Source organism: Cervus canadensis, chromosome 11 (genome assembly GCF_019320065.1).
Source record: "Cervus canadensis isolate Bull #8, Minnesota chromosome 11, ASM1932006v1, whole genome shotgun sequence".
Classification (NCBI taxonomy): Eukaryota; Metazoa; Chordata; class Mammalia; order Artiodactyla; family Cervidae; genus Cervus; species Cervus canadensis.
In genome coordinates, this window is record NC_057396.1 from 22,906,825 (window position 1) to 22,933,169 (window position 26,345).

At 40.2% G+C, this 26,345-nt stretch overlaps 1 protein-coding gene across 4 annotated transcripts in view; it reads right to left on the reverse strand.

Moving 5' to 3' along the window:
- CADM1 (cell adhesion molecule 1) overlaps positions 1-26,345 on the reverse strand; it is a 345,769-nt gene that overhangs the window by 63,697 nt on the left and 255,727 nt on the right. For all 4 annotated transcript variants that reach the window (XM_043481608.1, XM_043481609.1, XM_043481610.1 and 1 more), the window contains exons 2-3: positions 4,230-4,376; positions 2,513-2,665 (exon numbers count right to left, since the gene is read on the reverse strand). In XM_043481608.1, coding sequence (XP_043337543.1) covers positions 2,513-2,665; positions 4,230-4,376 — 300 coding nt within the window. The remainder of the gene's footprint in view (positions 1-2,512; positions 2,666-4,229; positions 4,377-26,345) is intronic.

A 26,345-nucleotide genomic window follows, 5' to 3' on the forward strand; every position in this document is an offset into this window, starting at 1 on the left:
TCTTATAATCATGCTGAAAGCTTCAAGCAACTAATAAAGATGCATGCACTAAAATGAGCATCTTCAACCAATCAAGAAGTTTGACAGCTGTGTAAGTACATATGGGGTCCTTTTCAGAGAACCACAGACAGAAATGAAGATGATGCTAATAGATCATTCTTCATTCATTATAATATCTGAAAATGCTAAACCTTAGGAGGAAGCTTTGAATATATGAGTGTCAGTGGAAATTGTCAGATTGTGGAATATGAAAGACTCAAGCACTGATGATAACAATTTGACTCCGTCAAAGAATCCTAGAATAAATTCAATGGAAGGAATATTAAATGAATGCATAATGTATGCAAAAGGGGCATCTACCAGTATTACCTTCAAGTACCTTTAAGTTAATGTTTCTATACAATACTAGCAAGAAATCTATTACTTCTAGAATAAGCAGACCTCTGAAAGGATTACAGGCATAATTGCCTCTCAAAAGTCTAGTGCTGGGTGTATTCAGTCCAACTGGACTGATCCAGTGGGTCTGAGAACAAATGTACCAAGTACTGAAAACTGACAGGCAGTAACTGCTTGCCAAAGACCAGATACACTCTTGCAAACAAAATAAATTACCTCTAGAGGGAAAATCTTGAAACAGCAACATTCAGCATTTTATTGAAAACAACCTAGACTAGAAGACCCAAAGGTTATGAGCCAGAGGAGTAAGGTCTGTTTCAAACTCTAAAATTCTTGATTCTCACCATGTACTTTGTCCTGGACCAGATGGCTCACATCTATTGTTATCTCTCTCTTTGAAATAAAGACCTTCAAACTTAAAGGTATATGAAACAAAATATCCTGAAAATTCAAAATGCCTTAAGTATATTCCATCTAGTTTTCTTTTGTGGGCATGCCATAGACAATGGTGGGTCAAAGGGAATATGGTCAATTTGAAGGTTAGATAGCTAACACTCCAATAAGCAAACAAGTGGTTTCAAAGACATCTACTGAAAACTTTTGGTACATCTGCCAAATACCAAAATAGTCATCCCAGCCAAACCTTCCACACTTACTATTTCTGTCAGTCTAAAAGGGATCAAAGGTGCAATTAGAGATAAATATATATACACCATCAAACACAGACCACAGAAGAAGCAGAATGGCTGGACATAAAACATGACTTTCTAAAATCAGTGTTTCTCTTATCAATAACATATATGTAAGCATTAGGGATACGTTTTAGTTCAATGAATTAAAAAAAATGCTCCCTATTACAACTGTGTTTAAATAGAGCAATGAGGCAGCAGCTTAATACGTACATCCATAAATACATATATGTTCACACACACTAAGCAAAAACGTCCTTCATATTTATCTTTCCCCTTTAATCTTCATATCATTACACTTAAAAGCTGCAGTCTGCTGCCTCAAATAGACTTTGATTCATCATCTTCCCAAAGGTGTAAATCAGAGATCTTGCCTCTTGCTATATGTACGTCCTTGAAAACTCAGTTTCAAAAATCCAAAACAGCTGGTGTTATGTACTGGAGCATATATTTGTCTAAAAGGTGACCAATTCAGACCACCTTTACTACAGGAATATCTGCTCATTCTGTCAAAACACACACATGGAAACCTGGCTACCAGGATTCTGCTGAAAGTCACAACCTAGTGATCATACATGAAGATGGGGTCCCCAACCTCAGGGCCATGGACTGGTATCTCCTGTCAGATCAGTGGCAGCATTAGATTAAAGTGCACAATAAATGCAACGTGCTTGAATCATCCCCAAACTATCCCCCCTCCACCCTCAGTTCATGGAAAAATTGTCTTCTATGAAATCAGTCCCTAGTGCCAAAAAGGTTGGGGGCCACTGAATGAAGACACTCAACTTGTCAGAGGAAGACATATACCCGACAGCCAGTCCACAGTCCTTGCTCAGTATCAGCCCTCTCTCCCTAGAAGCTCTTCATTCTTTTATGTCCAATGGTTGCAATTTGTGGCAAAGTATGTGTTCATGGGGTATGATTTTTACAGCATCATCTTTTGAGTATGAGCAATAAACAAGGCAATAAGTCAAGCCGAAGAAAAGGAGATCAACAATATTAAACGAGATGTAACTCAGAAGGAAAAATCATTAAGCGGATTTCATCACAGAGCTCTGCCACAGGGTGCAGATGTAGGAGCCCATCACCCTCTCTTCTGCACAGAAGGAAAAAAAAAATCCTGGAAGTTAGAAGCAATGACATTGCATGTGGTGAGTGATTCATTTGAGGGCTCTAAATTCTCTTGATCTTTGCTTCTGAAGCTTGAGGGTTGAAACCCAAGAGCAGGTGGAATCTATAAAGCCTGCTGATTGCCATTCCTTAGAGTGTTTGGTAAAATAGGCTATTTTTAAAATTCAGCAAGATGGGCGGTGAGTCTTCCTAAAACAGTAAAATTTACCATTAACCTTTTCCTAGCTGCTGGAAGCCACCTGGCAGTAAGTGCTACCCCTCTCACCTCCTAGGACAAGCCCTGATGCATTCCTTACCCAGGACTGTGATTGTGGTGTAACTTTCCTGCGGGGGGTCAGTGTAGAGCTGGCAGAAGTATCTTCCTTCATCAGAAATGGAGACATTTGTCAGCGACACTTTCAGTTCACTGCTCGAAAAATTCAGCAGCTGGAACCTGCTGTCCTTCAGAGCTGGGAAACAAAACACAGTTAGTGATTGTGAGAAAGACGACCGTCTATTTGCCTTCCGGAGGGGAGGAAAAAGCTAGGGGACTAGAAAGCCAGACACACGGATTAAGTCGTTCTGCACCTGGTGGGTACTGCTTTGCCCTTCTTGAGTTCCTATTTAGAGCTTCTGCATTAACTGCATGTAGACAAACGTCCCTGCTGGAAAAGGAAACTCACACATGTGGGTGTGTGTTTCTGTACACACACACTCTCTTGCACACACACCTCTTGCTGTCAGTTTTGAGCACTTATTCATAAACTGTTTCAAATCGTCTATCAGAGATAGGCAGAATGAAAACAGGAAGAAAGGGCAGGCCAGGAGGCCCCTTTGGACACTGAAATTTCAGGGAGCAGAACCCACGGGCTTTTAAATTGTCTCTAAAATTCTGAGGCCTTAAAAGAAATAGAGGTCCTAATGTTATGAGAGAAAATTTTTAAAAAATCATTAGTAATTTCAAAAGCAAAATGAAAATCACTAAAAAAAAAAAAAAAAAACTTTATAGCAAAACAATCCAATTTAACTGGGATGCATCTTTGCGTTTGATGTAATTTCAGGCGGAGCTGCCAACCGTCTGTGACCTGGGGCCCAGGGGCCCCTGAGCCCTGACCCTGTTTTCTATGTATATTCAGCTTCATGGTATGAAACCGATTAGGCATAAAGTAGGAATTCAGAGACATCACAAAAATAACATATGTGGGCTTTTTATTGATTTCTAATATCCACTTAAAATCCTTTTATTAATTTGGCAAAGGTTAGATCAGTATATACTAACGACAAAAATTCATTCTCAGAATGAGAAGCTGGCTTCTCTCCTCTTACTCTCCTTCATCCCCTTAATGTTCCTTAGGTTTGCCGACTCTTTCCACAGGTCATGAATGTTCTGAGGCGTCTGGCAAAAGGAAGAAAAGCAGGTAGGAAGCGACATGTCCAAACCCGCTTTGTGGGCACCAATGCTCTCAAACAGCAATCTTTCGAAAGACCTGACTCTTGCTCTTGCCAAGCCCTGGCACCCATAGGAGCCACTGCTATAGAATACAATTAAGTTTCGATTATTGGCTTTTGTGATCTTACATTTGGAAGGATTTCAGCACACGGGCACCTCCATCTTCCACAGGCTAAGATGACAGGAGATTTGGTTTTGTCTTTATGGGCACAGATTGCCTTGAAAACTTCAATCTTCAAACCAAACAGATTACCTTTGAGAATGCTATATTTTCCTTGCTTAACCCTATTTGAGTTGTTTGTGTCGGTTAAGTATTTGGGACTCAATTGCAATTCACCTTGAATTACTACAATCAATTCCTATTGCAAAGGAAGACTGCCTTACTTTTAAAAAAGACCATTCAAGGTTTCTATTAAGTAGGAAGATTATGATTGCATGTCTCTTCTTCCCTCTGAAGAATTGATTAAACTTTAAGCATCTAACATTAAATTAAAAAAAAAAACAGAAGGCCTTGGCAATCTCTTTATCAAGACAACATGTAGGAAAAAAAATTGTCATCTAATGCTATAGAGATGGAAACTTACGCCGGAAGTCCCTGAAATAAATGGTCTGTCTGTTGGGATTCAGTAGTTGAATAACAGAGTCGTCACTCTTATTGACTTGGCAGCTGATGGTTGCAACTTCTCCTTCAATCACTGTCACGTCTTTCGTAAACAAATTCTGTCCATCGCCTTTAAAAAAAGGAGAAAAAAATGTCCATCAATTAAAACTTAGTTAATAGGATCATTAAAATTAGAAACGAGAAGCAAATTAGAAAATAGACACAATGGGAATCCCCTGGCGGTCCAGTGGTTAGGACTTCATGCTTTCACTGCCAACAGCTCGGGTTCAATCCCTGGTCAGGGAACCAAGATCCTGCAAGCCGCATGACCAAAAAAGACGATAGACATAAGCAGCAACATTTGCCAAGGCTTGCACACCTTTCTCCATAGTCCACAAAATGAGTCTATTAAGCTGAGATAGATCTAGGGGCAGAATATGAAGCCTGGAATCAACGTGCTCCCAGAAGTTATGATGCCCATGTTCCAGCCTCTGATCCAGTGTCTTTACTTGTGGTGTGTATGCTGGAGAGGTAAGGAAGGGTCAGAGTACTGGCTGTCATGAGGAACGGCAGCTCTCACAAATGGAGTAAGGGAAGTACACACATATCAGCCTTCCTTATCTGAGAGTTGGGCATCTGTAAATCAACCAAGCACAGACAGAAAATACTAAAAAACAAACAAAAAAAGAATTCCAGAAAGTTCTCCAAAGCAAAACTTGACTTTGCTCATGCCAGCAACTATTTATATAGTATTTACATTGTATTTACCACTATTTACATAACAATTACATTGCACTGGGTATTGTAAGTCACCAAGAGATGAGTTAAAGTACACATTTCAAAGGACTTAAGCATCCTGAGATTTTGGTGTCTGTGGGGAACCTGGAACCAATCCCCCGTGGATACCAAGGAATGACTGTACTCAACCTCCTCACACATCCTTTAGCTATTTGGTCACCTCACAGAAAACTCAAGGGGCCACTAGTAGAAACAGGAGGGAGGGCTCAGTAAACAATCTCGCCTTGTTAGCGGATGTCAAGATTCTCCGAATATAGGCAGCTCTCTTATTTATTGTGTAGGGGTGAGGAACTGACTATGACTCTTTGGAATCTCAATAAAATCCTAGGAAGGCTTACAGTTCAGTTTGTTACCCTGTTCTTCATGACTCACCCAAAGCCCCAGGCAATCCTGAACCAGCTCCTTTCTATAGACCACCCTCTTCCAGCCAGTAAGAAACTCTCTTTGTTGCTGTTGTTTAGTGGCTAAGTCTCTAGCCCGCAAGGATCCTCTGCCATGGAATTTTCTAGGCAACATTACTGGAGGGGGTTGCCATTTCCTACAGGAGATCTTCCCGTCTCAGGGATCAAACCCACGTCTTTTGTGTAACTTGCATTGGCAGGTGGATTCTTTACCACCTGGGAAATCCCAGAAAATTTCCAAAAGTCTAGGCTTTCAGTCCACTGATACCTGGATTATCTCTAAATCTGCTCTAGTTTGTTGCTTCTAAGACAAGTGAAGCAGCCAGGGCTCCTCAGAAATGTCCTAAATGATCCACAGCACAGGTAGGAGGAGAGGAGATTTCAAAAGCAAAAGATGAAATAATGTTGAATGTCCAATTCTGCACCTGGCATAGCAGGGGATACAGAAGCACATGACATTATCCTAGCCTGCAAGAAGCTGCAGTGTTGGTGAAAACTGATCTCTATTCCCCACGTACAGAACAAAAGGTAGAGTATGGGCAATAGGTATGACGGCCAATCAGGAAGGGGACGGGAGAGCTTGCTTTTCGGCTATAAGATCTTAGGTAAACTATTTCAAGTCCCTGAGACAGTGTCTCATCTGCAAAATGGGGACAGTAATGAAAAGCTATGTCACAGGGCTGCTAGGAGGATTAAGAAAGATAATAAATGTAAAGCATTTAGCCCTGTGTCTGGCTTCTCATAAAACTGAATAAACGGGAGCTGTTATCATCACCGCCATCACTTCTCTAGATGTCAGATCCAAACTAAGCAACTGTACGTGTTGGGAGTAGTGTGAATACAAGAATGAAAGCTCATGATCCCTGCACTCAAGGAGCTCTCTAGGTAATTATATATCAACTCAGGGCAGCTTATTCACTCTCTAAAAAAAACTTTGTCACATTAAGAAACAAAGGTCAAAGATAAATACTATTCTAAAAAAAAAAAGTGAGATCGCATAAATAGAGGTGCAATTAGAGTAAATGGAGGATTTCCACCTGCTATCATATTTCTGCTGAAGGATCCTTTTTTGGCAGGACACAGTGGGGAAGTAAGAGAAGGGGTGTCTCAGATGGCTTTAAGCCAAATCCAACTAGAAATAGACCAGCCTCTGGGAGAGGATTAGAAAAGAGGAAACTAGAGGGATAAGGGGAAAAAAAATTATTAGAGCCACAGATAAACAAAAATTCCTGATGCTTGAGGAGCAAACCAAAATGAAACCCAACCCTGAGGCCTCTGATCCAGGGAATTAGCCTGGGTGTGAGAATGAGGCCCACAGGGCGTGTCGCGAGTAAAAAGGTAAATTTTCCCCAGCTTGATCCAGCAGGGAAAGCTTAGTGGGCTGAAGAGTGTGAGAGAATAACAACAAAGAGGAAGAGTGATCAGAGGAAAAGGAGAGACGTTTATTTTTTCCTCGGTGGATTACTGTGACAAACACAGAATTCAGAACCCAGCTGGAGGGAGTGGCTTATTCCCAGATCTGAGAACAGAACAAGGGACAGGGAATTCCTGCCAATCAAGCGTGCTTTTCATGGTGGTTTTGCTGGCCCTTGAGAAGGTCTGTACAGAAAGGACAATACCCTATTTCCTCCGGTAACCCAATCTAGTACAAAAATTAAGGAAACATTGAACTGCATGATTCCAAAGCTATACAGTGTCAAGTCATGGGACTTGCCTTGAGGAGACCAGAATATCAAACTGGTCCACTGGATTGTGGAGATTTCTTCTACCTCAAGGAAATTTATTAGTAACAAATTAAGAATCTTCAGCTCATAAAAGGAACACATGGAAAGGCTATCCAGCAAAAGGCCTTAATCCCTTTGGCCTTATAGATCCTGACTACATCATGCAGAGGTCTTTTCCAGGTGGCTCAGTGGTAAAGAATCCACCTGCCAATGCAGGAGATGCCTTCGATCCCTGGGTTGGGAAGATCCCCTGGAGTAGGAAATGGCCCACTCCAGTATTCTTGACTGAAAAATTCCATGGACAGAGGAGCCTGGTGAGCTATGGAGTCCATGGGGTTGCAAAGAATCAGACACGGCTAAGCACACACACACACCATCGCAGATACTAGGACTTGAAGGCAACTGCAATGCAATTATGCTCGAATGGGATGGTTTCTGTGGAAATAACTATCCACTCTAATTTTGGTCTTTATTCAGAACCCTAGTATATTTGGTCTGTATTCATATTAAGGTTATGAAACATTTGCAAAGGAGATGGGAGCAGAGGAATTGACCGTGATTTTGTATTTTAAGCAAGGTAAGTATTCTAACAGAACCACGGGAGTTTTCGTTTCTTTGTTCATTTCTTAAAAAGTCTCAACATTCTTATTTATTACTTACAATTAAGTAATATAAGATCAGATCCCTTTAATGTGTCATTACTGAATAAATCATTCAGGTAAAATTTGTGCCATCTGCAAATGTTTGCTTTTGCTGTGCTCTGGCACATAACATGCTCTGCAAATCCATGGCGGTACCATCATCATTACTGTATTTTTTTTATGAAACTGCTAAGGCCAACCTAAAGTCCATTGTCTCAGAAAATGACAGTTCCTAGCTATGTTAACATGGTTACAATACTAATGCTAAAAAATTATAAGTGCTGAAGGATATCAAAGTGCCTTGATGGATGGTTGTGGCCCAAGGGTATCAGTCTGTAAAAATCACCAATAAATTATACGGGTCAGTTGGACAGTAGTTATATTAAACAGAGCTCCACATCTGGAGCATCAGAAGATGGCTGCAATGGAATAATAATGACCTATTTATTGGAGGCAAAGGGAGTGAATGACAGTGATGAAAATACGATATGTATGTCAGTGCTCTTAACCGCCTGAAGCCTTTATGTAAAAATAATTTCTGCTCACATCCTCAAGTATTTCTTCCAAACAGAAGGGTGCACTGTGACTTGATAGATTTCCCCTTGACATAGATATCATGACAATTAGGTTGTTGCAAAACACAATGTGATGTGTAGCAGAGGGATACAAACAGCCAACTCTAGTGCCTTTCTTAAATAATCCATTTTAAAAACCTTTCTGATTTTCTAAAACTCAATTAGCAGATATACTGTCAAGGTAGAAATAACACCTGTTCTGGGCAAAAGAAATCAAGGAGGCTTCAAGCAGGGACGATATAACCGTAGCCATTAAATAAGGCTGTTAGCAGCAAGGTAACTTATTTTAAGGGTGGAACAATGTCTGACACGTACAGACATTTTTGACTGCTAATTGGTATATGTGGGTGAAGTTTAAGAGACAGAACCAAACTAGATTTTAATTTATACTCTATAACATGCCTATTTGCCCCACAAATTCTAAAAACAAAACTTCAGCATTAGAGAGTCCCATTCACTCACAAGCAAGTCTCCCATAGTATTCTAGAAGTTGCCAAGATATTCATGACAAGAAAGAAAAAGCATCTTATCTAAAGCAGGAAAAAAAAAGATAAAATTTATTCTGATGATCACTAAAGACCATTTCAGCTGAGGCGGTTAGGGCCGGAGTGGAAGCAGTGGACTCATAAATCCCCCATTAATTCAATCATCAATTGACTTAACTCCTGGATTCCTTCCTGAAACCTCATTTCGTTACAAACACTATGTAAATGGCATCACAGAGAACACTGGCCTGGGCTGGAATCTATTGGACCAATAAGAGAACTGCCTGAACCGGGGGATGACGCAAATCTTCAAACAAGGAGCTGAAAGGAGAAAAGGCCAGGCACAGGGACGTGGGGGAAGGAAACATGAGTTGATCTGATGCTAGTGCTTTCTTAGTGGCTTTGAATGTTTTTCCTTCTCAAACTCCTGGAGTTTTCAATACCCCCACTTTAAGGACCTGAGACACGGAGAAGCTGAAATAAGCTGTCTAATGTAATTAAGCTAAGTGGCCGAGCTGGTGTTAGAATCCAGCTCTGTCAGTTTCTCCAGCCCATACAGCTTCTACTTTTCAACCAGCCAACCTCAGGGTCTGTTGCCAAGGTTCTACTGGCTCTGCCTTGGAAAATTTACTTGTTTTTAAAGAGGGTGATTTCCCTATGAGCAACTTCTGATTTTTTTTTTTAATTTCCATAATTTATCCAGAACACAATTACACACTTCAAGATGAGAGAGAATCTGTCCTGAATGTAAAACACCTTGTTTACTACTGCTTCCTTCTTTCAGCACTCGGCACACTTTGCCCCTGGAGAAGGCTTTTATTACCACTGCATGGCTGGCCTTTGCCAGCACGGAGAGCTCTGGCCTCCACCGCCTGGCTGTTAATAAATAAAGCACTTCATTTACACCGGGGGAGTCTCTCCAGTCAAGTCTATAATAAAAGGGCAAGTCACAGTTAGAACAGGATTCAGCTTATACTATGGCAACTATGTAAACTCTTACTGACTTCAAGGAGCACCAATGACTCTTCACTGGAAACAGTTTGCCCAGAGAAAGAGCAAATAAAGTCCCTTGACCTATTCCTTTAGTAGCAAAATCATATTAGGGAAACCTTTTTTTTTTTTTTACCCTCTGCTCTATGGAAGACTGAACCTAACATTAAATCAGCACAGTCAGTTTGTCTGAATAGACAAAAGTGAAACCAACAGTATAGGCTGTCCAAAAAAAAACCAAACAAACAAAAAAACCATCTTGCTAATGATCATGGTAGTTACTAATTTAAAAAAGCCACCAGAGTTCTTGAAATTTCACACCAATTCAAGGTTTGGGATTATCAATTCTTTCCCTTTAAGAGGCATCTGAGTTCAGATTCTCTGGAGTCAAAAAAACTAGCATGATTTTGAAGCCCTTCTTTCCTGTTGTATGTCAGCTCTGTGTCTTAAAACTTCAAATGTTTCCCCCTCCATTCTCATTTTTGTTGGATCCCACTTTTACAACCATGTCAGTTACGTACTCAACTTGAAAGAAAAATGCCTTATCCCAACCCAAATACAACCATCACCCGTAGAGGCACTGCAATTCCTGCTAACTTTTCTGAGAGCTTGCACCTGAACTGAGTACATTTCAGGAAGAGAAAAAAAGAAGAGAAGATTCTGTCGAAATGCAGAGGGAAAAATCTTTCTAACTGCTTATGTTCCCCCAAGTCAACGTAAACACAGTGTTCACTACAAATCATTAACAAAGCCATTAAGATTTGATTTCTATCTAAGCAATTATTGTCAGCATATTTTGTACATTTCCTTTAAAAGACTCAACCCTATCTTTCATTTCATTAAACTGTTCCTTGCATTTACAGAGTTTTATATCAAATCAGAAACCTATTTGAATTAATAAGAATTACAGTAAAAGTAATTTGAAAATAAATTATATGAAGTTCAAGCCATGAAAGCTTTTGATGAAAGAATTTAGTCCCCTTTAAATATAACAGTAACATTTTCGGTCACCCAGCATGCAAATAAAAGGCAGTAAGAACCAGTGTTGAAAAAGATGGGACCATCAACCATGGATTAAGGTTAAGGGTGCACACACTTCAACATAAATACAACTCTTTATTTCATAGAGAGGCACTACTTCAACCTTTGTGAATACTTGAATATTTATTTAAAATCAAAAGCATTCAATCTGTCTGCTGTTTACAAAGCTACTCTTAACCTTTTTGATCCTCACCCATGTTTTGCCATCCCAAACAGTAAAGTAGAATCTGTTGATTGTCTGCTCCAAGGACTGTCTACTCAATGGTCAAAACAACTATGAATGCAAACCATACAGCTCATAAACTTAGAGTTAAAATAAACTAAACCAATTCAATAAATAACTGAGTGGGCAATAGTATATGACATGGAACAAAACATTTCCTTTATGTCATCTTCTTTCTCATAGAACCCTTGTGGAACCAAAGCAACACAACTAAAAGGAACCTGCAGATCAACTCTCTCATTTACAGATGAAGACAGTGAGATCAGGGAGGAGACATGTAAGATCATGCAGCAAGTGTGAGGCCACACTTCCTAATGGCTCGTCAAGGTATTTCTATTCTTGGCTCTAACATTTATTGATTTGTTTCTAATTACAAAAGTAATACATGTTCAAGGCTTGTTTATATATTTATTAAAGGCTTGTTTCAAGTGTAGTATTCGTAACACTTTATCCTATGGCATGGAGATAGTCAGGATCTCCTAAGAATCTCATGTAATGTAGTAACTGTTGTATCACTAGAGCTTATGGAGGGGAAAAAAATGTTGAATTTAATCTAATCTCCTCTTATAATCAGTAAAAGGTGAGGCAAATTTTTGAACAGCAAGTTAAAGAGTAATCTTCCTTCAGTGCTGGTTTTTTCTTCAATTAAAATTGTTGATTTCCCCTGAATACAAAACAAAAAATATCATCTGACACAACATTAAGCTATTCATGAATATTCTGTATACACATTCTTGTTTAGTTGACTAATGGCAAATTAACGCTCTCTATTTTAGCTTAAACACATACTATAGGTATGTTTGATTAGCATTGAATTCCAAAAGCTGATTACTATGCATGCTTTGATTATGTAATTACATAATAGAGTATAATGGCTCCTTTGGAGTCATTATGATCTATATGGCAAATATGTTTCAGTTTTGCTATAGTTTAAATACACGTTGAGATGACAGCTCATAACAAGGCTCCACTTTTCAGTCTTATCAGCTAAATGGGCACTTCCTCATTCATCCCAACATCTCCTTGACACCAATTAAGGCCTATTGTGTCAAGCTACATACACTTCTGAGAAATTCCCTTTGTTTTCTTGGCATTCAAGAAAGGACATTAATTTTAAAAGCTGTATGATGCAAAAGCCCTGGTTTTTTTTTTTTTTTCCCCCAAAAAAGAGGCTGAAATTCCATCCTTCATCCACCCTTTGAAAAGTCTGCAAGGAATCACATCGAGTTCATTAATCACTGTTCAGACAACCACAAGGGGGTTAAAGATGGAATTTCACATTTAACTCCAAAATGCACATGAAGGAGGGACAGCTGAGAATATTGAAGCTCATAGTGGTGACTTGCCACAGCACATTCAGCCACACCAACTACACAAAGGTCCGGTTCTGCAAATCTCATGTCTTGCAATAATAGCCTTTCTAGAAGGGGTAGCTCTGAAATAGCATGGCCAGGTTTTACCTTCAAATTTCCCAACCCAAGATTTTGATGGTTCCAAGGCCAACAAAGTCTACCTAATGAATAGATTTTGATAATTCCACCATCAACTTACAAACTGGAAAGTGGCCGGGATTGAAAACAGGACAAAGGTTATTGTACAGGATGATGTCAAGATTCTCTTGTCACCATGAAATCCTTTAATCTTGCATTATTTCATCTGTAAGAAGAGCTGTTTCTGCTTTTCTCTGCCAAGAGAATGAGCCCTTATACCATGCCAAACCCAAGGTGACCCGAGTCTTAACTTTAAAGGTTAATAAGCATCAAGCTGTTTTTTACCTTTGGGTCTATTGGTTTTCAGCATTAAAGCTGAAGAACTGCGGTCAAGCACTGTCCAACTGATATTTACATATAGGATGAGAATCTCTTTTGTGAAAGGAAACATTGATTAGATGTGCAAAAACTCTTTTCCAGGAAGACTGTGACAAAAGAAAGTAGTTACAGCATCTTCGCCTATGCTATTTCAATTTTAACCATCACATTAGCTGCCTTCCTCTTAAAAGACTCTGAGCTCAATAGGACTTTTTAATCAGAGCCCACAGCACTAAGGGGGCCAAGCAATTATGATGCTTATGATCTGAGCTGCCTGATTCCATAAAGTGGAGAGGTGCAATGCCCTCTATACAATGTTTGTGGGAAGTGATACCCATCCACTAAACGTGAAGATCTGAATTAGCTTTTCCATTAAAATCCACTTATCCAAGAAGTGAAAGGCAATCAAAGAAAGAGAATAAAGAGTAAACCATACAAGATAATAATAATCACTGAATCCTTTTGCTCCTCACACAGAAATGTTTTTTCTCCTCTTACTCCTTTTCATGGCTGGATGGGTTTCATGGTCTTTTTGTTCATCAAAAAGATAGCATCTTTTTTGGAGAGAAGATATCCTCACCCTGAAGAAAAACTCCCTCCAGTGGACAGGATTTTGGAGAATTAGAGAGAGGGGAAAATTGAGCCAATAAAGTAGGAAAGTCACTGTTTTATTTGCTTGTAAGATGGCATTGAAATCACCTTGTGGAAGAGTCATTTTAAGCCTGCTAAATCTGCTTAGAGGCTCTTGGGAGAAAAGGGGCTCTTAAAAAAATATTAATTAAAAAATAACCACAGCCATCCAACTTGGATTTTGGAGGAGAACAATCTGAAGACAGAGGCTTCTTACAAAACTAATTGTGTTGGCAAAGCAAGGAATTTCTTCTCAATGGATTTGATTCTGTGATGCTCATTTATGGCAAAAGAAGAATAAAAGAGCAGTTTTATATTGAGCTGCTTCAGTAGCAATTCAAAGCTGGGGAGTGTTCCAGCATTTCAAAATACATTGTCTCTTTCAGATGAAACAGTGCTGAAGGCCAACTGTTGATCTTCTGCACCAACCACTTTGCTAATGAACCGATAATACGATATTCTATTCTCTGGGGTGTATTAAATGGTTACTTTGTGAGTGAAAACTAGTTGTACAGTCCTGCTGTCCATGAGCATGGACTATTGGGAAAGAAAATCACATTCTAAAAGGGATGAGCTCTGTAGGGAGAAGCTGGTAACTAACGAAGCACAGACCTTCACAGCACCCAGTGGGGTGGTCACTGGTCCCAAAGTTAGTTGATGGCTGGGGTAATGGGAATGGACAATTTTAATTCACATATAGAACTATCCATACTTCTCAAATCACAAGCTATTCATAACTAAAACAAAAGGTTTACATGATGAAAATGCAAAATACATATTAAAATATTTGAAAACCACAAACCACAATACACATATTAGGCTGTATTATTCCTCTAAAGATTTAAGGGAACTGGGACTTCTTCCATACCCCAGAAGAGATATTGGTAGCCAAGCCATTTACTGTATACACTGAAGCAGTCTCTGATGAACCCTCACTCTGTAAGAAAGTATAACGTTGCCTTTTTTCTAACCATATGAAAAGAAATTTAGGATTTCAAAGCTATGGACACAGCCAACTCTACTATGCTCACTTCTTAACTGCTACTTCTTAATTTCCTTGTGTTCTAAGCATATTAGAGATGGAGATTGTTTGCAATACTTGCTGTTAGTAACTGTCCCTCTAGAAAGTGCTTTATATTGAATTTCCTTAGAACCTCAATGGAGATAGCACCTGTAGTTCCCTTATTTTTTTATACTCAGCTTTTAAGCAGCTAACTTAATATCACCTTTCCCATTGATAAGAGATACCATTATTAAACCAGGTCACTTGCTTCAACTTAATAAAAGCTATTTTTTTTCCTTTATATTTGCTTTAAAAGACTAACAATTAGTGTAAGATATTTAAAATCACAATGCTATCACATATAACAATAATTACTACACACAGAAAGGAAAAGGTAAGTGACTGCTTTTCTCTGTATCTGGAGGCAAGAGAAACAAATTATTTCTTTTCTATAGGGTTCATTATTATTTTAATTTTTTTAATATCAAGAAAACTCCCATTATTTCTGGAGGGGGCATTATTTTAATTGTGTGCATGATAACAATAGCTAATATACTTTTTAAATGTTTTCTATGTCCCAGGCATTGTTTTTTTATGTTATCTTATATTACCATTTTATGTTATCTTATTCTCACAACAGTCCTATGTGGTTCAATATATTATCATTATCCCCATTATACAGATCAGGAAACTGAGATTTAGAGAGACCAGTAAGTGGTTAGAACCAATATCCAAACCTCCCTCTACTTAACAATTACAGTATGCTAATGAGGCTTTATTTTATGATGCTAAAAGAATGGTGGGAAACTAATGAAAGAATCTACTGTATCTCATTTATATGATTTAGGAATAAAACTAAAATAATATTTTCAGCAGAGAAGGAACTTGAAGCCTATCAGCAATCAGCATGTTACAATAGGCTCCAGCTATTCAATAGCTCTATAACCGGAGTCTCAATATTGGGCTGTTAGTATTTAGAGAGAGGGTGTCTGTTCTGCCAAATGATTCTGACTCATAAGGCAGTTCAACTCCAACTCCAGGCATTTACAGAATCTGCTTCAAGGGCATTCATTAGTATTGACAATCTATGTGACTGAAATTTGGCTGTAATAGCAGTCTCTCTCTACATCTCCTGGTTCATTTTTTCCTTCCAACAAGAGCCATTGAAAACCTTCCAAATTTAAAGCTTAGAGCTGACAGGACAAGCAAGTAAGGATATCAGTTGGAACACATCAGATATGGACTCAGAGTGAATGTCAGCTTCAACTGACATGACTACAGAAACAGAAAATGGGGAAATGGGAGGGGATGGACGTTTCACATTCTTATTCTAGAGAGTATGCCGAGTGAGTGTAATATGGTTTGTTCAAGAAACACCTGTAAAGCCATGATAATCATCATGCTGGATAATGTGGCAACATTCAACCCACTCACGTCTCCTATCAGGAATTCAAGCAGCTTTGAACTATTTTATGAAATGACGATTTCTTAGCTGGAAAGTTGGGTTCTGTGACTAAGGCCCTTATTATTACTAAGGCAAGTGGTTTTTTTTTTTTTTAACCTCTGGGCTCTTGAGTTGCTGGTCCCAGTGAGTCTGGGAAGAAATATACAGGTTAGAAGGTGCTTCTTTAGCCAGGGTTTGATGAAAAGATTGCATATGGACAGCGGTCAAAGGAGATTCCAGATTCTACTTTCCTGACTTGTACCAAGTCCCCAGTGCAAAGCCTATGTCAGTCAGACGTGCACTGCAGCTATCCGAAGTGGTGTTATTATGAAAATAACTTGATTAGTATCATCTGAATGTGGGCTGCTGATTAATCATCATTGAAATTAGAGCTATGTGATAAGGACATCACTTGTGCCTTATTTTTACTTGTTAAGAGGATGTCTAAGGAAAATGAGACCATATGACTTGAAAAACAGGAACAAGTGCTGTAGTTCTGAGCTGACTGGTGATGAAACTGGGAAAAACTCCGAATTTGTTTTCACATTTTAAAAAGGGTAAATGGTGTCTCTCCTCCCAGGGGATTATGAGAATCGAGTCAGAATATGTGTGTAAAATTATTTTTCAAGCTCTATGAATGCTAACTAAAGGATACAATCTTCTCCTTCTCCAACTTCTTTATTAGCATCATCACTATCTCCATGCAGTCTCTGTCTACACGGCTTCTTAGGAGCTTCCATAACGTGCTGGATTTTTTTTCCCCCCAATTTCAGAGCTTTAGCTATTATTCCTTTCATTCTAAGGCTAACTTTAAGAAGCACAGGGTAAATTAAAACACCTCCATCAGTGATGTTAAATTGCAAACTAAGACCATTCTCAGTAAGAAAAGTATAAGGTAAATAGCAGATGTTGGCAGAGGCTTGGACATTTGAAATTAGGTTCAATCTGTGATTTATCTTCTGGTTTCCCTCCTTTAATTATATGGCCAGAATGAGTTCAATGAACACCCTCCATGCTCTGAGGTTGCGTTAGGTTAGTCATGTAACACACGACATCCTCACTGGAAAACTTCAACCATCAACACCTCAGATACCTAGCTACCAAATATGCTGTTCCACAAACGTGAGCTTTCCATATCATTGAATCTTTCTCTGAAGGCCAAAATTAAAACGAAATGAAACGAAACAAAAACGATTTTCACAAAGCTTGCTGACTTGCCACTTTCTTTGTCCTATGCTTCTATCTAGAGAGGATGCCATGAGTTAATGACATATGTAGGACTATGTGGCGCTTCTGTATACAATCGCATCCTGTTAGGCTTGTGTATGTCCTTGCTGCTCCCCTCCAATGCTGCCTGTCACTTCGGGAAGATAATTCCTTCCTTGATTACGAAGTGCAAGAGTTTTGAGAAAGCTACTGGTGCTAAGACATTTCCTGCTTACTAATCTGGGATGTTTGAGGTCTCTAGAAACCTAACCTTCACTAAGTGGTGTGTTATGTTACTGCGGCATGAAGGGGGTGTCACTTTACCCCTTCATTTAACACTGGAGGAAAGAAAAGTGTGCACACAAAATTTAATTAACAATAATAGTTGGCTTAGTTTGACAATTATACTTTGACACTAATAGACATTCTCAGGGAAAAATATAGTTTTGAATGCAGGAGGCAAAGCAATAAAAATTGGTAACTGACACTACTTTGTTACCGACAGTAATTTCTAATATTAGTGCCATTTGATCCAATCCATCTAAGCTGTGTCTAAAGGCAGGTAGACTGACCACGGAGGATGCTGCAGGATTCCACTGGAAGTCATTCGCTTTCCCTATGACACTCTGATACCTCCCCCCATGTTCCTAGACTTCTGCCTCACAGTGCATTTTAATTGTCAGCCTTGGTGCTTGTGACACTGAATAGTTCTTTGATCATTCTTTACAGGCTGGTTTCCTTTTCTTAAAAATTCTGATCTAGATTCAACTGCTAGCACTGCCAGTTATTAGATAAATTTTGAAAAAGTTACTTTTGCAGCCTCAGGTTTTACACATATAAAATGGATCTAAAAATCATTATTTTAGCTCCTTGAGAAAAGTTATACAATCTTTATCTTTGTATTCTCAAAGCATAACACAGGGTCAGTTTATAGAGCAAGTATTCAATCAATGCTTGTTGAGTGGAGTTACTAATGAAGGGCTTTAAGACTTTTATGCTGAGGCACTCTCGTTTGTGGAGACAAGTCTCTTAACATCAAACATTAAGTTGTACCTGTGTGTGTGTGTGTGCTCAGTTCAGTTCAGTTCAGTTCAGTTGCTTAGTCCTATCTGACTCTTTGCGACCCCATGAGCTGCAGCACGCCAGCTTCCCTGTCCAACACCAACTCCCAGAGCCTACCCAAACTCATGTCCATTGAGTCAGTAATGCCATCCAACCATCTCATCCTCTGTCATCCCCTTCTCCTCCTGCCCTCAATTTTTCCCAGCATCAGGGTCTTTTCAAATGAGTCAGCTCTTTGCATCAGGTGGCCAAAGTACTGGAGTTTCAGCTTCAACATCAGTCCTCCCAATGAACACTCAGGACTGAGCTCCTTTAGGATGGACTGGTTTGATCTCCTTGCAGTCCAAGGGACTCTCAAGAGTCTTCTCCAACACCACAGTTCAAAAGCATCAATTCTTTGGCTCTCAGGTTTCTTTATAGTCCAACTCTCACATCCATACATGACCACTGGAAAAACCATAGCCTTGACTAGATGGACCTTTGTTGGCAAAGTAATGTCTCTGCTTTCTAATATGCTGTCTAGGTTGGTCATAACTTTCCTTCCAAGGAGTGTTTTATAATTTCATGGCTGCAATCACCATCTGCAATGATTTTGGAGCCCCCCAAAATAAAGTCTCTTGCTGCTTCCCCATCTATTTGCCATAAAGTGATGGGACCAGATGCCATAATCTTAGTTTTCTGAATGTTGAGGTTTAAGCCAACTTTTTCACTCTCCTATTTCACTTTCATCAATCAAGAGGCTCTTTAGTTCTTCTTCACTTTCTGCCGTAAGGGTGGTGTCATCTGCACATCTGAGGTTATTGATATTTCTCCCAGCAATCTTGATTCCAGCTTGTGCTTCATCCAGCCCAGCGTTTCTCATGATGTACTCTGCATATAAGTTAAATAAGTAGGGTGACAATATTCAGCCTTGACGTACTCCTTTCCCTATTTGGAACCAGTCTGTTGTTTCAGGTCCAGTTCTAACTGTTGCTTTCTGGCCTGCATATAAGTTTCTCAAGAGGTGGGTCAGGTGGTCTGGTATTCCCATCTCTTAAAGAATTTTCCAAAAAAAAAAAAAAAAAAAAGAATTTTCCACAGTTTATTGTGATCCATACAGTTGAAGGCTTTGGCATAGTCAATAAAGCAGAAATAGATGTTTTTCTGGAACTCTCTTGTTTTTTCGATGACCCAGCGGATGTTGGCAATTTGATATCTGGTTCCTCTGCTTTTTCTAAAACCAGCTTGAACATCTGGAAGTTCATGGTTCATGTATTGCTGAAGCCTGGCTTGGAGAATTTTGAGCATTACTTTACTAGTGTGTGAGATGAGTGCAACTGTGCAGTAGTTTGAGCATTCTTTGGCATTGCCTTTCTTTGGGATTGGAATGAAAACTGACCTTTTCCAGCCCTGTGGCCACTGCTGAGTCTTCCAAATTTGCTGGCATGTTGAGTGCAGCACTTTCACAGCATCATCTTCTAGGATTCGAAATAGCTCAACTGGAATTCCATTACCTCCACTAGCTTTGTTCGTAGTGATGCTACCTAAGGCCCACTTGACTTCACTTTCCAGGATGTCTGGCTCTAGGTGACTGATCACACCATCATAATTAAATGTGCTCAGTGGTATCCAACTCTTTGTGACCCCATTGACTGTAGCCTGCCAGGCTCCTCTCTTTATGGAATTTTCCAGGCAAGAATAATGGAGGTTACCATTTCCTAGTCCAGGTGATCTTCCCGATTCAGAGACTGAACCTGAGTCTCTTGCGTCTCCTATATTGACAGGTGGGTTCTTTACTACTGAGTCACCTGGGAAGCCCTGTACCCATATCTCACATTAAGTAAAATTGTGAGTAAGAATTAAAAATATCAAGAATTTTCATAATTTTGCTTTTGAAATGATTACAATCATCTGTTGTATTCCGAAGCTAATCATTTTCTTTTCCATGGCTTGACCATGTTCATAAGGCTCTTGAAAAGAAAAAGGCCTTAATAATGTGCCTCCAGTGGTCAACAGAGCAAAGAGCCCTGCTTCCTGACATTCTGAGGGAGAAAGACATAGGTATACACAGGCACAGCACAGCGTGGTGAAAACTGTGAATCACAAGGATGTTAATGAACTATGGGAACCTGGAGGAGGCGATAATGACTCTGTTGGGATGGGCGTGCATATTCCAGAGAGGATGAAGAGGAGACCTTGAGAAGAAGGATCATGGCATGTTTAGAACAAAGGGAAGAGTGTGGTATGCTCTGAAGAGGGACAGGAAGGGGCGCTTTCTAGAAAGGTCATTAGGTCCAGATATTGAAGGACACTGTATGCCAGGCTAAGGAATTTGCACTTTATCTTGTAATTAATAGGGAGCCATTAAGTGATTTTAATCCAGGGAGTGATATGATCACACCTGTGTTTTGAAAGATAACGTCTGTGCAGAGGGAGGGAAGACAGGAGGTGGGAAAAGACTGGAGCCAAGAAGATCAGTTAAGAGACTTCAGTCACTGAGTACTCGCAGCTGATAAGAGCCAAGTAAGGGAATCCGGAGGGGGACAGCAGAGCTCAGGGTGGGAGGAGGGAGAGATCAGGAGGGATGGGGAGCCCTTCCAGGTGAGGCACATCAGTGGGCTTTCAGCTTCTTCAAGGGGGCGCTGAGTGCTCCTCAGTCATCTCTACTTAACTCCAGCTAGTGTTTAGTGACCTTCTAAGAAAAGATCAGGAGTTGGAAGGCAGATTACACACCCATTCTCATCACTGATCACCAATGTTCACCACTTAGAGGGGTTTTTGTAGCCTCACTTGTCCACCCCCACCCCAACCCTCATCTCCAATGTGTGCGTGCGTGTGTGCTAAGTTGCATCAGTCATGTCTGACTCTGTGTGACTCTATGGACTGTAGCCCTCGGGGTTCCTCGGTCCACAGGGTTCTCCAGGCAAGAACACTGGAGTCGGTTACCACACCCTCCTCCAGGGGCTCTTCCCGACCCAGGGATCAAACCCGTATCTCATTATGTCTCTTGCATTAGCAGGTGGGTTCTTTATCACGAGTGCCACCTGGGAAGCCCTCATCTCCAACAGAGCCTTGCTATTTAGTGTGGTCGACCAGCAGTCTTGAAAATCCCTGTGAGAGATGATTGAAAATACAGAATCTTAAATCATACCAGACCAACTGAGTGAGACTCTGTAATTTAACTAGAGCCCTGGATCATTCATATGGACATTACAGTTGGAGGAGTTCTGGCCTAGAGTACAGTATTCTGTCATGATCATAAACATTGAGACTGATGCCTTAAGCAAGGAAGATCACAGAAAGAAATGTGTTGTTCCTGGACAACAGTTTTCAAGGAAACTAGTAATCAGTAAGTCATGGGATGAAGAAGAACGTGAGTCTCCATGGCCAAGTGAGGCCCACCTTCAGGGATAAACACAGCTTCAGCAATTTCTCTGTATATAAACACTGACTTAAAAATTCAAGTTTGCATGATGATGATAAATTGACATGGGTGCTTCGTAAAGTCAACAGGAACTAGAACCTCGCGTTCTTCCTCAAGTTTCACAGAACCACTACATAAATGAAAAATCCTCTCTCAAAGCAGCTGGCTGACTGCAACCAAAGCAAATAGATTATTATGCATTCAGTTGCAAAAAAAAAAAACGGGACCTCTTCCAGCCAGCACTCTCACACTCAGCGGGTTTGTCACTTTGCATGCTGCACCCCGGTTAAGTTTTGCTTCTTCAGTTTTATTGTTACTGGATGTTTTGTGCTCGTGTGCGTTGAGCCAGTGAAGACAAAACAACCAACAGGAAAATAAAACAAGCGGTCCAAAATGGAAACTGAAAAGGGGCTGCCTAGGTTTGTTACAAAAGTGATGAGATTCAATTATATGATCTGAAGGGAGGGGGGAAAGAAAGCTACACTATCCCATTAGAGCAGGCCTTTTCACTCTCTGTCCAGGGGATAAAATTTGCTGCAAAAATACAGGTAATGACATAAACAGACGTTTAAGGGAAATAATAAGAGTCATAAGCTGGAGGCAGAAAAAAGCGGGCGCAGAAAGAGCCTCGTAGAATGCTCAGGGGAAGAAAAGGTAAACAAGAGATTCACTTTTCCACAGCCTCTTAATGAACATCCATGGATCAACCTGGACCTGCTGCTGGAGCGAATGTGCCTTGCTTTCTGGATGCAGGCTAACAGCATCCTTAGCAGCTGCTCACTGGAAGAAATGACACTTACCTTGAAAGCAAAGAAGCAAAGCCTTCACCTAAAGCCTAAGAACCTCAGCTTGGAAAGGTTGTCTCCTATCACTCTGAAACTTTATATACTTAGAATTTTAACCATGTCCATCCCAAACTCCCCAACTACACCTTCCCCCAGCCCAGCAACCATGTTTATTCACTGCTGTGTTTAAAATGGATAGCCGATAAAGACCTACTGTATAGCACATGGAACTCTGCTCAATGTTATATGGCAGCCTGGATGGGAAAGGAGTTCGGGGGAGAATGGATACATATATATGTATGGGTGGGTCTTTTCGCTGTTCACCTTAAACTGTCACAACATTGTTAACCGTTTATACCACAGTACAAAATAAAAAGTTAAAATAAAATGCCTAAAACATAAAAAAAAAAAAAAAATTTTGACCACTGTGTAAGTTTCTTAGCAAACTCTTATAATTTCTTTTGACAGGAGGGAAAGAGGATGAACCAGCACAGAAGTCGTTGCCACCACCGAGTTTCTGTTCTTCTGGCTGCTTAATAAACGGCGACAGCAATCGGTTCTCACTTCATTCCTCTAACTTGTGTATTATATGAAAGCTTTCAGGATTTTGACTGCTGGCACACCCAGATGCCTTTCTTGCAGTGGGAGCAGATCTCTGAAGGGTTTTCTGTGGGGTTACCAAAGTGCAGTTTCAGAGAGAATACTGTCCTGAATTTCAGTCTCTTAAAAATAGTCGTTAGGTTTACGGCCAGTCACGCTTGTCACATTTAGTGGGTGAATTACGGATTTTGGTGGAAAACAGTTAAAACTCCACAGTTGTGCACAGCCATAATTTCTGCAGAGAAAAGACCAACAATTGAGGAACTTTATCACTACTACTTTTCATGTATAAGATGCCAAAATCAACCCTTCCGACATTATAAGGTTTTCCTTTAAAAAAAAAAAAAATACAGAAAAAGAAAAAAGAAAACCTCTAATGGGCTACTTGCTGTTCTATTCACTTTTTAGATTTGTCAATTTCTGAGTGACTGCCAGCACCAGGGACTCTTTGTAACACCTTGTGCTTGGGGTATAATAAAAACATGAAATGATTAAAAATACTGTGAGTGTAGCCACAGAAGGGACTATATATTCTGGGCCCTAAGGAAGGACGTTTCTTTGCAGAATCAGACAGACTCCATTTATGTTATTAAATTGTTGCACTATTCACTATCCAGGCTGGAAGCTTCCTGACATGTCAAAAGCACTAATATGTCCAAAGCACACATTAGAACATTAACCTTTAGGATGCTGCTGTCCTCTAGCCTAGTAATTCAGAGTGCTGGAATCAGATAGCCAGTTCTATGGCACTGCTTACATGTCACCAATGTCAATCAGTCAGAAAATATTTCATTTTCCTAATTCATCTGCGAGTCAACAAAAGTATGACGATTGTAGAGTTTGTAAGCAGAATACATTATTAATATAAATGGTAGGGCTAAATAATAATAATAACAAACATCAACTAAATGCTGCTTCTCTGAACCATAGCTCTGTGCCAGGCACTGTGCTGATCCTTCTGCTGCACCTGTAGTTTTCATATTGGGCCCCACTCTGGGGTTTTACATTTGGCAGGTCGGGACCCAAGGATTTGCATTCCTGGTAAATTCCCAGGCGATGTGATGCTGCTACCCTAGGGACCATGGTTTGAGAACTGCCATGCATCATGTTATTGAATCCTTCACTGCGTCCATTTTATGGACGAGGAAACTGAGGCTCTGAGAAGAGCTCTGATACTTCATAGCTGTCTACATCAAGATACTGAACTTCTCCAGGTCTCTGTGAGGGTGACCATTCCCATTAGGAGTTTACTCATGGCCAAGTCTTGTCCTTTCTCTCTAACCATCCCCCTGACTTTATCCGAATGTTAATCCGTGTCCCTTTTCTACTGCCCATTACTAGTACCATATCAGCGCAGATTTATGGTCTGCCAGCAGTGTTGTGATTAGATGTCATCCCTGTCTTTCTATTACTCCGATATTGATAGATAAAATTCTGTGGTGATGCATCGCCTGCCCTTTCAAAGGTTACTACCAGCAGATGCTAGGAATCAATACAGTTCTTATCTGTCACAAACCACAAGAAAAACATGGTAAACAAGGCTCAGTGAAAGGCCTGTGAACAGGTCAAAGAGAGAATTCCAGAGGCACGGTGTCACCATGGTGTCCCTGCCTAATCTAGAACCTGCTTTGGAGCTCAACTACCTGTTGAGGATTTGGGCCACATAATATAGTGGGGCTCAGAACTAGGCCCTGGGTCCAACACCATCTCTGGTGACACTCTGTCATGGAGCTAAGGTCAAAAGAGGTTAAAAATCTGCTTTTATTAAAACATGCGGTCAAGATCGATAAGATATTTGAGCTCTTTGAGGGCAAAGGCTAAATAAATCTAACGAGATAGGGCAGGTTTACATACTTGCTGTTTCCTCCATCCATCTTTCAATAGGAAGAGTTTTAGTTTAGGCAAAAACGAAGATAAAAAGCACAATATTTTCATTTTTTAAATGCTTGTAACTCAATGCATTAAGAAAACCAAATGGTAGTTATAGATGCCCTAGAAAAACTTTTTTTCCTTTGTTTTAATGAAGGCAAGTCAATTTTCTAACTTGATTTTTTTTCTCCAAGGGAGAGTTGCTTTATCTACATAAAAAAGCAGGCCTAGGATCCCCATGTGCCTCTTAAAAGTCTACACCTTCAAGTCTGAATACAGCCCAAATGGAGCTAAAGGAAGGGTTCCTCAAAAGACTACGATCATGTCAGAAATCATGGCATCCAAAGAGCTCTTAGACTCTTCTGCATCCTTTCCTCTGGCTCCACGCCTCTCCTCCGCATTTCACCTTGGTTCCAGCCTCCCATTTGCTTAGTTCTGTCTCAAGCCCTGGTGCCTTTATCAACTGATAAAGGCTTCTCCATCATCTACTCCATTTTGAAGACGGCACCTCTTCTTCAACCTCGTGTTTGTATGTGCTTGGAAAGGCCTCTCTGGCTTGGTCTTAAAACAGCCTCTAATGATCTCGGGACATAGAATAAGTCCGGGCAGGTAGGACTGAGCATTTTAAGAACTGGTCCCTTCCTTGGTTTGAAACCTAAGCATATTGTTATCAGGAAGCTCCCAGTGTGGCCAGTGGACCTCAAGCTTTGTGCCTGATGACCCGAGTGGCCTAGGTCAGACCTAGGTTTTTGGAATAACGATGGCCACAGTTGCTGACCATAGGTGAAATGGCCACATGAGAATGACCGACACTGACAGATGAGGGATCATGCTTATTTACCTGGTTATAATCGATTTTAAGAAAAGATTTCCAGATGCTTTTAATGAGACTACCAGCACCTTTTAGGAATTTGCAATGCAACATTCACTCATTTGGTATACAGGCCAAACACTTTCAATGCTTGAGTCTCACAAGCCACGAGACAGGAGCCTGAGGTGGGCTGAGTGTCCTGAGGGTGTACCTCAGGACCCAAGCAATTACCGAAGTACAACCGAAGCAAGGTTTTTTGGTTTTTGTTTTTTCTGCATGAAACTATCAAAGACATTATTTAAAAGCATACTGAGAAAAGGTACACAAAAATGAAGCTAATATAAACTTATTATTTATGCCACACAAGACGACTGAGGATAACTTTTCTAAGAATTTTCTGGGAAGGATTCTCATCCTGTGTGTGTGTTAGTTGATCAGTGTACAACTCTTTGCGACTCCATGGACTATAGCCCACCAGGCTCCACTATCCATGGAATTCTCCAGGCAAAAATACTGGAGTGGGTAGCCATTCCCTTCTCCTAGAGATCTTCCCAACCCAGGGACCAAACCCAGGCCTCCCACATTGCAGACAGATTCTTT